The sequence below is a fragment of the Phyllostomus discolor genome, chromosome 3, assembly GCF_004126475.2.
Source record: "Phyllostomus discolor isolate MPI-MPIP mPhyDis1 chromosome 3, mPhyDis1.pri.v3, whole genome shotgun sequence".
In the NCBI taxonomy this organism is placed as follows: Eukaryota; Metazoa; Chordata; class Mammalia; order Chiroptera; family Phyllostomidae; genus Phyllostomus; species Phyllostomus discolor.
Window position 1 is genome coordinate 7,046,897 of NC_040905.2, and position 13,122 is coordinate 7,060,018.

At 43.0% G+C, this 13,122-nt stretch overlaps 1 protein-coding gene across 1 annotated transcript; it reads right to left on the reverse strand.

The window, feature by feature from the left end:
* Positions 1-1,108: 1,108 nt before the first annotated feature.
* FBXO4 (F-box protein 4) lies at positions 1,109-12,799 on the reverse strand. Its single transcript, XM_028519311.2, has 7 exons — positions 12,594-12,799; positions 11,221-11,456; positions 9,085-9,305; positions 6,486-6,561; positions 6,198-6,373; positions 2,620-2,795; positions 1,109-1,454 (listed from the first exon to the last, which is right to left on the reverse strand). Exons 1-7 carry the CDS (start codon positions 12,789-12,791, stop codon positions 1,365-1,367), a joined length of 1,173 nt encoding a protein of 390 aa, XP_028375112.1. The 5' UTR covers positions 12,792-12,799; the 3' UTR covers positions 1,109-1,364.
* Positions 12,800-13,122: the final 323 nt, after the last annotated feature.

The window sequence follows — 13,122 nt, forward strand, 5'->3', positions numbered from 1 at the left end:
CCATGGAATGGCTCCCTTAAAAACAAATGAAAATTATGTTAAAAAAATAACCAGTCTCTGTATATGGTACTAAGAACATATAGCAAATGAAGGAAATTTTTTGTATAAGATATATTTTTTTTAGATTTTATTTATTTATTTTTAGAGAGGGAAGGGAGGGAGATAGAGAGAGAGAGAGAAACATCAATGTGCAGTTGCTGGGGGTCATGGCCTGCAACCCAGGCATGTGCCCTGACTGGGAATCGGACCTGCAACACTTTGGTTCACAGCCTGCGCTCAATCCACTGAGCTATGCCAGCCAGGGCGGAAATTTTTTTTTAAAATCTACTAGAACTCAGTAAGAACAGCAAGCGTCTGTGGGATCTGGACTGAGCCCCACGCCCTCCTTCCCTCTTCCAGCTCAGTGAGAGGGGATCTCCGACCTCCGCCGTGGCAGTCGAGGACACAGGCTCCGTCTCCATCTCCCTAGGGGAAGCAGGGTTGGCCACATTGCTCTTCCTGCCCCCAGCTACAGGCTGCTGAAGCTAGGTCGTGGATGAGTGTGCCTGAGATGTAGGGGCTCCCTTCTTAGGAGGCTGTATCTTGGGTGCGGCACCACTAAGAATGGTAGGCTCTTTTTATTATAATCTTAAAAACCCTCATTTCCAATGAGATAGGAGGGCTATGAGGTTTCCTCTCCAAAGTGCAAGCAATCTGTGAGGAGGTCGGACATATGATCATGTGAACCTTTATGACTATGAAATAAAATTTGGCTTTAGTACCTTAGCACCCATCAAAGTTATTTGACAATACCAAGAACTTCCAGGAACAGTTATTTTTACTAAATCAGTATTAAATATGATATAAAGTTAATTTCCACTGTTTCAGAAAATAAGTTGTATGGTCATAATATTAAATGCAATTCCAGAATATTCCAGTCTTTAATCAGCATATTCATACTCATTAAATATAGATAAAAACTTCTTTTCTGATAACCCATTATGGACCCTTGAAAAGAACCTATGGAAAGTTTAGCAAATTTACTATTTCCCCCTATAGCTAACTTTAAACTGAAAAGAATAGAAACCACAAGGAATGAGTTAGGCACAAACTTGTTTTTTCCAGAGTTTATTATTTTTTCAAAGAGAGAAAATATAAAAATCATCAAAAAAATCTTAAAATGTTCATTTTTAGGCTAAAAATGCTTGCTTTGAAACTCTTACTTGTATTTGTTAAGGTAAAAAACAAAATGTGTATTAAAGGCACAGCAGCTACAATGTAAAGCCTACCTGCAAAAAGGCAGGACAAAATGAGCCGGCTGAGCAAATATTGACATCACGACCTTAGTGTCAACTGGTTTCAGTTCTTGGGGTCCAAAAGGAGGATCACCTTGCATGCTTAGATTCAACTTCTTCAAGAATCCACTGAATGCCATTCAAAAAGCCCGCTAGAGTTTCAGCTTCTGTATCCTGGACCTACGAGCAGGTAAGAGAGACCATTGTCAGTAAGAAACTGAGTCCAAAATATCATGATTATGAGAGGCATTTTTCAAGAAGACCAAAAAACCCAAAAAGGACTAAAAAAATCCCAGCAAACTTTGGATGAGTCACTCAGGTTTTGTCTTCCAGAGAGCTGAGATAAAAGACACGATCTGGTATGGCTCAGCTGGTTGGAGCATCGTCCCGTAGACCAAAGGGTTGCGGGTTCCTTTCCCTGGTCAGGGCACATACCCAGGTTGCAGGTTCAATTCCCAGTCGGGGCCTGTACAAGAAGGCAACCAAGTCCATGTTCCTCTCTTTCTCCCCCCCTATCCTGCCTCTAAAAGCAATGGAAAAATGTCCTTGAGTGAGGATTAATAAATATATATGTACATGATCTCCTATCCTATAACTATTACCAATATGAGGCTTATTACTTATCCTTGGGGATGGGAAAATTGACCATTTCCATGACTTGTTTGTATATATTAGAAAAAAATTCCTCCAAAAGGTACACTTTGAAAACGAAAACATTTTTTAATTAACTCAGCTAGTCAACTGATAACTGTGACATCTTGCTGCAAAAATGTGTCTTTAAGACTGCCACTCCTCCTGAAGGCAAGCTAAAATTCCTATGTCTCAGGAAGGTACACCTTTATTTGTAGCTTTCAAATTGTTGTCCAGTTTCCAGGGCTCCTTGGAAGACAAAAGGAGAAAGGAAGAAAATCTTCTTTTTCCAGCAAATTTCCAATATTAATTTTCCTTTATTTTACTTAGGGGCTTTCATGTAAGGCTTCTTTTGATTAAAAGATTCCATAATTAAAATAAAATTTGGAAAGCAAGAAACTGTAAGATGGAATCTACACTTTTGATGGTCCTTAAAGCATAATACATTAATGCTGAAAAAACCATGACAATGGCATCTAAAAAAAACTCCCCAATTACTTTATCACTGTATCCACGACAGGATCGGCAAGAAGGGAGCAAGTGGTCAGCTGAGATTTACTGACACCAACCAAATATCGCCCATCAGCTAAGCTATTATAAGTGACTTTAGAATACTGCTGTTTCCTTAAAGAGAATGGGTGGGAAAGAATAAAATCAAATAAAAACAGTGAAGAATAAAATAAGATTTTTCTCACCAAAAAAGAGAGGGCCTTACCATCCATGGGTGGTTTAGATGATTCAGACGGAGCTCATGCGCCAAATAAAAACAGGGCATTCTTTTCACATTTGCTTGAGAAATACAAGATAAAACCAGCATTGGTCTCCCCGAAGATCCAAACGCTGGATCGGTCATCGCCATAATACGAGAATATTCATCTTGCCATTCATGCCCTAAGGAATGTAGTCAAAACTCTTTATTTGCATTACTTGCAATGATTTCTAAAATAATAAAATTAAATTAAAAACTAACAAAACAGTCCTGGCTGGTGTGGCTCAGTGGACTTAGCACCGGCCTGCGAATCAAAGGGTCGCCAGTTCGATCCCCAGTCAGGGCACATGCCTGGGTTGCATGCCAGGTCCCCAGTTGGGGGTGCATGAGAAGCAACCACACATCAATGTTTCACTCTCTCACTTTCTCCCTCCTTTCCCCTTTGTCTAAAAATAAATAAATAAAATCTTAAAAAAATAAACTAACAAAACAAGGAAACCAAAAAATTACCAGAATCCAAACATAACAAACCTCTTCTACTGCTTTGCTCATTTATTAATATGTCATAAGATTACATTAAGTAGCCTTGCAAGGGCAGGTATTTAGGTGAAATCGGGGAGGGGGAATCACTTTATCATGCAGATGTCTCTATAGTTAAAAAAATACTTTGATATATTTTCCTCTCACAAATTCTGTAACTAGCACTACCCTTTCTTTCAAAGTCCCTAATTTCAAAAACTTAAACATATAGTTTGGTATAGCTTTTTAATACAAACTGACAATTTCTGCCTTTCGCTGGAGTGTATAAATCACTGACATTTGTGGTAGGCAGAATTCTAGAGTGACCCCCAGTGACTCAGATCCTTGCATAACCCCTTCCCCTTTGAGTGTGGGGGGAACCTGCAAATATAATGGGGTATCACTACCATCATTAGGCTACACTGTCCTATTAGGGATACTGTCCTCAGTGAGCTGACCTAATCAGGTAAGCCCTGAAAAGGGACGAGGTTCTTCCTGGTAAGCGAGATTCTCCATTGCTGGATGGGAAGACAGACGGAGTCACACGGCAGAGAAGGAAGATGGTCTCTAGAAGCTGGAGCAGCCCCCAGCTGACAGCCAGCGAGGGAACCGGACCTCCGTCCTACAGCACGGATCTGAATTCAGTCAATAACTTGAGCCAAAAAGCACATTTCCCCCCAGGGCCTCCTGCATTTTAACATCACCACTGGCTTATCCGATAGTTAATTATACATACCTCTGTTACACATTTCAGAGAGGCTGCTCAAGGATTTACAATGCATATTTTTAGCTTATAACAGCCTACCTTTACACAGTACACAATTTCACATATGCGGTAATATCACACCAGTATATTTCCATTTCCTCCTTTCTATGCTGTTGTATTGTTATCATATATTTTACTTAAAAATATCATATGCCCACAATACATTGTTACTATTTTCCTTTCCATAATTATAAGGAAATTAAAATTAGAAGAAATAATTACATAAAGCTGTACTGTTTTCATCCCAGGGCTCCTCATTTCTTTCTGTAGATACAATTTTCCATCAGGTATATTCTTCTGCCTAAAGAGATTCCTTTAACATTTCTTCTTGTGCAAATCTGCTGATAATGAATTTTCTCAGCTTTTGTTTGTTTGAGAAAGTCTTGATTTTGCCTTCCTTCATTTTTAAAAGATTTCTTTGCTAGATTTAAAGTCTCCCCCCCCCCCCCCCCCCCCCACCCCCGCCACACTGTGCAGGTCTCCCTTCACTGCCTTGCAGTTGGCAGCAATGCGCCCAGGGACTCCCTGCCCTTACCTCTGGCCCTCTACGGGCAGCTTCCCTTTTGCTCTGGCTGCCTTCGGGATACTCTGTTTACCTTCGGTTTGCATCAGTTTGGCTATGATGTATCCAGATGTATTTTTCATTTATCAGAGTTGGAGTTCTCTGAGAATCTTAGATCTGTGACTTGTTATCTTTCAGTAATTTTGAAATAATTTAGGCCACTATGTTCAAAATATTCTTTTTCCCTATTCTTACTCCCTTCATATTTTTGGATTCCAATTACACACATAAGTTAGATCAGGGGTTGATGTGTTACATTCTGTCTTTATAAATACAACTTTTTTGGAAAACAGCCACGCGCATTAATTTACAAACTGTCTATGGCTACTTTTGCACTAAGAGTAGAGAGGAGTAACTGAGATCATCATATGGTTCATATGCCTAAAATATTCAATATCTGGCCTTTTAAGAAAAATTTAGATCTTCCTGAGTTAGATCACTTGATGGATATCCTCATCTCTTAAATGCTCTGTTCCTCACTCCTACTCTTTTTCCTTGTTGTGTTTATTATTTTTTTTATGGATAATTTCAACTGAGTTATCTTCAGTTCACTGAAGGTTTCCTTTGCTGGTCAGTCCACTGAAGGAATTATTCACCTGTAAATCCTATTTTCATATTTAGCATTCCCATTTTACTCTTTTATAGCTTCCTTTTGTCTGCTGAAAATCCTTATCTGTTCACACAAATTGTCCACCTTTTCTACTAAATCCTTTAACATACTAATCATAGTTCTTTAAATGTCCCTTTCTAGACTGCCGTCACCCAGGCAATCTCTGGGCCTGATTCCACTGACTGCATTCTCTCTTGACAATGGATCATTTCATTTTGATTTTTGTGTGTGTTTTATAAATTTTTAATTTAATGCTAGATGTTTTATGTGAAACAATATGGACTGAGGTAAGGAGGACTTAGTCCTGGCAATGGGCATGCTTCTTCTGCCAGACCATTAATACACTAGGTCAAGTCCAACCAGTCAGTAGTTAAGCAAGATACGGCTTTACGATTATAGTTAACTGTAGTGTACCATAAACTTTAAACTCTTTCACCAGTGAGCAGCTACCTTGTTCTGAGTGAGAACAATGCATTATATATTTATGCCCTAGCTAGTTTCTAGTGATTTGAGGAAGAAATGACAACACTGGCGTTGGCCCAAAGAGGTTCTGATTTCATGCCTATACATCACTGCGAATGGCCATTATTCAGAACATATGGAGAGTGTTCTTAATTAACCTGTTTAATTAAAGTAAACATTTCACCCCCCCCAACACACACCTCTCTCTATTTGGGCAATTAAAATAAAGGTAAACATTTTCAGTTATCTGCATAAGTTATTTGAATAGGGCCAAAAGCAGACAAAACGGCAATAACAAGAAGTGCAGAAGTATACAACAAAATAATATTGCATAGTTATAGTATCAAATTTTAGTATGCATCAAATTTCTGTAGATGCTTGTTTAAAAAACCAAGTTAAAAACTTGTCCTGTGTTGTGCAAGACACAATCCAAATCTACGAATCACAATGCACCTGAGAAGGAATCTGGCAGTTGTTTTTAACAAGCTCCCAGGTGACCCTAATGCATGGCAAGGTTTGAGAACCCACTATTAACTAATGGTAATAGAATCACATTGATAAAATGAAACATCATATTCTTAAGAAGCCCAGTAAAGCCTAAAAAAATATTTTGAATTTGTTCTGTGAAGCAAGTGCTTTTAAAAAGAAAATAAGATAATGCTTACTTTTCTGAGCCTCAGCATTTGCAACATAGATGAACCCATCAACAACTTCACACACCTTCTGAATCTGTGGGATGACGCTGTATCGGCTTCCCTGCTGGTCATCCCCTTCACTCTGCAGACTGAACATCTTGTTAACTGCACTTGTGTGCTCTTCTCTTGCTCTGTCTCTCTCCTTTCTAGGTAAGGAAAATGTAAACATAAGGCGTAAATAGACACTAAACAGGTGGCATCCCCCTAAAACATTCCAGTTGTAATGTCTCAGGTAAGTTACCAGGAAGGAAGGCTTACCTGGTAGTTGAATATAATATCAGGATGTTGAATTTATGTTGGTTGTTCAACTGAAAGTTGACTCCTGATCCAATACCTAAAGGAGAAGATTACAGCAACCAAAAAGTCACTGATAAAGACAGCAAAAGATCAGATTGAAAAAATTACCGAGAATTTTAAAAATTCTATGACAAGTTATATATAGCTTTCAATTAAAATGAAGTGTTTGTTTGAAAATAAGATACTGCTTGCAATTTTCATTCACATAGTAATAAAAATATAAAGAACAAAGAACTGCTAGGCTTATAACATCCCTTTTCATATCACCATCCTGTCTTCATTGACTATACTGTCTATCAGTAGTGGCTGCATCACAAACAGCTACTAGTATTTATCCTTAAGGCTAAGATCCACTTTCACATTTTTATGTTTCTCATTTGTCTTACACTCCATGTACACATTCGATAAATCTATGAGGAGTTAGCAATGGCAAGTTAGAAAATTGAAAAAAAAAAAGTGGCAGACACTGACATTTGGAATTATACTTGACTTAGAATATTTTTTTTGTCTGTTAGACAAAGTCCACCATGATGTTTCCATCAGTTTAACTCAGAGATTACCCTCTCAGCACATCACCCTCAGCCCAGTGTGATCTCCACGCTGTTCTGTGCCACCTTGCCCATGACGCAGCCTCCATCCTTCCCCTGGTCTTGCAGGGAGCGTTGGAGGCATAATTAGATTGGCCTCTCAAACAATCACTCCAGCAACTGTCTGGAGAATCAAGCTGCCATTTCATAATCAGCAAATTTACCCATATCCCCAAATTCTCCTTGAAGTGTTCCTTCCACCCTACGGCTGTACCTGAGACCATCCTGCCCCTAGGTGCAGCTTCTCTTGCTGTAGACTTGCAGGTAACACGGTTGCTTATCCTCACATCTCAGGGTAGAGAGGTGGGGTCGGTGTTCTCTTTACTACCCAGTGCCATGTCTTCACCATTACTCACCAAACCTCTTGAAAAACTCCACCTCTTTGAGACACACACAGCTTTCAGCTCTAGTACCTCTCTCCTTCCTTGACCTTGTCACTTATAAATTTCCTTTTGATAATCTCTTCCTCCAAACATTCACTGAAGATTTCAGCACCTGGTTCACAATCCTCCTCGCCAGCCTCACAGACTTCAGAGTCCACATGGACTCCATGGCTCCCAAATCTTGATTTCTAGCCCAGAATTTGCTCTTGAGCTCTGGATGCATAAAGTAATCCATAAAGCCATCTGTACATTCAGGCATCAAATATATGCTGACTGCCTCCTACGTGCCTGGCACTTCAGATCCAGCTGAGAATAAAGCTGACAAGATCCCTGCCCTAATGGAGCTTCCATTCAAGTGGATTGCTTATAGCAGGCATTTATCTACACATTCAGTCAATTCTACATCCTTTGTTTTTTATCACAGTATTATTATGGTTCCTGTGTCTTCACAGTGCCTTCTAGTCAAGTTTCCACACAGGAGCCAGAGTGATCTCTCTACGTGCAATCTTGACCATCTTGCTCCTGTGCTTGAAATCCTCCAACGGCCTCCAAATGTTTAAGCATGGCACACAAGTGTCTTCTCACCTGGCCCCAGGGTACGTATACAGAGCTACTGAAAATGTGCCATGCACACCCTGAGCCTTGTGCCTTTAGAAACATAGTCCTCACTGCTTAGAATACTTTTACCCTGTCTTCATTTGACTGCCTACTCCTACTCATCTTGATGACTCACGTGGGACATCCTGTTTGAGCTTTAACTTTCTACCCGACAGCATGTTCAAATCACCTGTACATTTGTCTCCGCCCTCTTCACCTAGACGAGGTATCTTCAGGAGAAACATTTTTGATGTTTGGTTTAAATATCTGCATCTCTAGCATCTTACAGGTGCTTAATTATACTCTCATTTATATTTATTATATATTCTGCTTACCAACTAACTTCATGGTTGTTGTTGGATATTTTTTTCATAGAAAGAAGCATAAGGTGATAATTTTTTTTGAAATTTCAATACACAGTATGTGAAAGTACTTTGCACATAATAGATGCTAGAAAGTTTTTGCTGTTAGTGTTCTTTTTTTATAATTGATTATAGAGAGAAGAGAAGGAAGAAAGAAAGGGGGAGGGGAGAGAGGGAGAGAAGTGTTGATGAGTTGTTCCACTTATTTATGCATTCATTGGTTGATTCATGTGCCCTGACCAGGAATCAAACCCACAATCCTGGCGTATAGGGACAATGCTCCAACCAAATGAGCATTGGTCCTACCCAATGAGGAATGTTGGTCCTACCCAGCCAGGACCAACATTCTTTTAAAATATGGTAAATATTGCACAAATACAACAACTGGGCAACATAATTTACTTTCACATAATCTTATATTCTATATTACATAAACCCGAGGATATAAGAGGAAGCTAATATCTCATAAAAAGTACATTAGTTCTTTCAATCCACTGGCACCTGGGGACCCCCATTAACCAATTACTGTATTTCATTACATCAAATAATTAAAAAATAATTTTTTTCTATTTACTATAAGTATCAATCTTACGTTAAATTATTATGTATTGTAGATTAACATGAAAATTACCATCAATTTGCCTCTGAGGCAAACCAGCTGTTGGGCAAAGTTCCTCGGAAGACATCAAGCTCAACACCAAAGACGTATTCAGTTCCTCCAAGCCTGGTCCAAACATAGCAAACCGTGGTTCGTTCTGAATGATCAGTGAGTGTAAAAATGAGGTCACCGCTCCATACATAGGACGGCTAGATTTCGAGGATCTTCTTGTATATGGACAGCACGTTTTATAGCTGTATAAAATGGTCACAATTAGAAAAGTGGCACAGAAACACTTAATTCATTCAACAATGTGTAATATACTGAGAACTGCTGGATACAAGGGATACAATGACTACGTAGTTCTAATTCCCACGGAGGGCAGTGGAGGAGAGACACGATTATAGTGCACGTGCCAAGCAAGCGCCAAGCAAGCGCCATGACAGGAGAACGCACGAGGGACTTCAGGAGTACTAGTGGTCCAGGAACTGAGGAAATCCTCCCCAGGGATTGGTTACTTGCTCTCTGACCTTTCCCTTAGACTCTCTCTTGGACCCTCTGGTCTAACATTTGTTTCGATGGTTAAAACTCACTACAATGGTTAAAACAGAGCAGTGATTCTCAGCCAGGGAGATTCTGCTCCTCAACTGCATGTTCTAGGGAGCACATGGCAATGTCTGGGGACACTTTTGTCATCACAACAGGGTTGTAAGGACCAGAAATAATTTTATTTGGTCACAAAAGGTAGTTACTATGACCATCACTACCCCTGGGGAAAATCTGGTTTCACGGCATCAGATACACTTGATGCTATGGTTGATTGTAGAGCAACGTAAAGATAACCCCCAGCAAGCGAAGGAACAGTAGCACTGGTTGAAATTATATGCAGTAACATATCATGTGCATTTTAATATTTTTTAAATCTGCACCTAAGGATGTGTTTATTAATTTTAAAAAGAAGGAAGGAAAAGAGAGAAACATTGACGTGAGAAACATCAATCGGTTGCTCCTGTAAGTGCCCTGACTGGAATCGAACCTGCAACCTTTTGGTGTACTGAAGGACCCTTCAATCAACTGAGCCACCTGGCCAGGACCATGATGTGTGTTTTAATCAAGCAGTCTCACAAGATGAGGTAATGGCATCTGGATTAGAATAAGATTCTGAATAATTTAAATAAACTATGGGGGGGGGGGAATCCTGTATGTAGCTAGTAAATCTAGCATGGCAAAAACAATTCTTAATTAAAGCACAAATTATATATATATATATATATATCCCCTCACCCAAGGATACATTTATTGATTTTAGAAAGAGATGGAAGGAGGGAGGGAGAGAGTGAGAGAAACATCAATGTGAGAGAGAAACATCAACTGGTTGCCTCCTATACACACCCCAACAGGACTGAACCCACAATGTAGGTACATATGTGCCCTGACTGGGACTCGAACCTGCAACCTTTTGGTGTATGGAACAACGTTCCAACCAACTGAGCCACCTGCCCAGGGCCGAATATTCTTCTGTTTTTATTTACAATGCCTTACGGTTGGGGCACTCAATAAAGCAGGTTATTTGTATCCAGACCCAATGACACTGTTTACTTTTACGGTAGCGTGATGGGGCTCCGATCTGAACAGTCCCCCACGAGCTGTGTGACCTCGGGCCAGTCCATAACCACTCTGCACCTCAACTCCAGCTCCACAACCCGGGGTTAACACTTTCTCACTGGGCAAGGACTAAATAAGTGAACATACATAGGGCAACCCTCATGGATGCAGTTGCTCACTAACAGTCACTCTCTCACCTACGTTGTATTTGGCAATACCGATGTTTGTGGGTAGGAAGAAAATCGTATTTCCCAGAACTGCTCCCTGCTCTCCGGCCACTCCTTTTCTGGCTACAGAAAGTAATTACTATTTAACAAAATGACAAATATTCTAAAGATAACAACAATTTTAAGAAGAGTTTTACTTCCTGCCATATGAACTGTGTGTATTCACTCAAATGCTCTGGTCCGGCATCACAGGGAAATAACAAAATGAAGGGAAGTCATTTCACTTAAGCCCCCATTTTCACAAAAGGACACTCGGACCCAAAATCTCGCAGCAGGACTCCTGACGGTATCTAGAGTCAAACTTTGTATCTTCTAACTCACAAAACTAGACACTTACACGGCCATGTAGTCAAAAAACGCCCCGCCGCCGACTTCAGCTACAGGCTTTTTCAGGATTTCTAGATCGGGAAGGGACTTCCAGTCAACAGACGACCAGGAGGGAAGGTCGCGCAGCAGGAAATACCGCCAGAGAATGGGGTCCCGCACGGTCTCCTTCCAGTAGTGGCAGGTGCTCCCCAGCTGACACAGGTCGTGGGGCGAAAGGAACGACAGAATGTAGAGCTGCACGTCGACCTGAAACGCAGGAACGCAGCGAGTGGGTGAGAGGAACGGACAGCTTGTTTTGGGCAATAAAACAAGCTATCCGTCTGATAATAAATCACAAAAAAATATTATACCAGGAAGCCAAAGGTCAGCTGAAGTGTCTGAATTAAATCCAACATGAAAAATTACAAAATGGACAACGAACGATTATACTCGATAACCGCAGATCAACCTATCAGTCCGTACTTCCAATTACACCCACCGTTCTGAGGGTGTTTTCCTGCCATCAGCAGAGAATCACAGCCGAACACTTAATTTTTGACACGTTGGAACATTCCTGGAAAAGCCAACCATTGTTGTACTACCTTTCAGGCAAAATAACCAGTTCCTTTCATGTCTTTTCGTGGGTATTTTGCCACATCCTTTGAGTAAACTGCGTAAGGAAATAATCTGCTCTTCAAGATGAACTCTTGGCAAGCAAACTTCTTGTCATTAGAAGTCATCAAAAAGTAAATCCGTCCCCCGAGTCCCCCTACAAAATCTGGATTATTTCAAAGGGGCAGAGCCTCGGTGGCGCTCCGCCCTGCAGGTCCTCCTTTCTGCCGGACGTCTGGGAGGGAGGCGTCAACAGTGCAGCTGAGATGCGGAATTTTAGTAATTTCTAATCATTTCTCCTCTCTCCACTGTCCCATCTACCGGGCACGTTCACCGGCAAGCGCTGGGCGCGATCCCCGCATCCCCCTGGGGAGGAGGGCGGTCCGCTCCCGCGTTGGGGGCGGTCCGCCCGCCCGGGATGCCGAGGCCGACAACACGGACGGGTGCTGCGCGCTCCCCCAAGCCGCCCAGGGAGTCCGCAAGGGTCTCCTCCTGCCCTGGGCCTGGCGTCCAGGGCGCCCCAGTCCCAGGCTCCGCCTGGGGCACGGAATCTGAGGGCGACCCGTGAGTCACACTCCGCGACCTTCGGCCCCGCTGCGGAGCGCAGATGTGACCCCGGCGTTTCGGGTCAGCTGTTGCCCACCGACCCGCCGACCCACCGCAGGGCCATACGGCCGCAGCAGCCGCGCGGACCGACCCGCAGCCCCCGGGGCGCGGGGAGGTGCCGAGACGCCCGGGCTCCCGGGGCGCGGCCCGACCCCTCGCGTCTCCGTGGCCCGCGGCGACGCTCACCGGCAGCCGCGTCAGGGGGCTGGGCTCCTCGTCCGCCTCCTCCCGGGGGGCGCCCCGCGCCGCGCGCTCCTTGCCCACCGACTGCCAGAAAGTCCTCCAGCCGCTGAGGATGGCCGCCTCCCAGCGGCCCCAGTCGCTGTAGGGCGGCTGCGGCGAGCCGCCGCCTCCGCCTCCTCCGCGGGGCTCGCTGCCTGCCATAGCCGCCGGCGCCCACGTGACCTGCGCTGGGACACGCCGGGGCCCCGCCCCCCGGCCCCGCCCCCGCCGGGCCACCCCCGGAGCCGGGGAAAGAAGCTAGAGGGTGGCGGGGTTCACCTGCTTCAGAGCCGCGCTGAAATCTCCCGCTGGGCGCCACTGCTGTGCTCTTCAGGCCTCGGCCACGGCCACGGCCACTTCCCTCGTGGCCGTAACGTCTCTCGCCCCTAACATCGTTACTTGACCCAGGACCTTCCCTCCGTTCCCACTTTGCTCTTTGTTAAATAAACACGACCACATACCGTCTGCACCTTTTCACTTAGTAAGACCAACC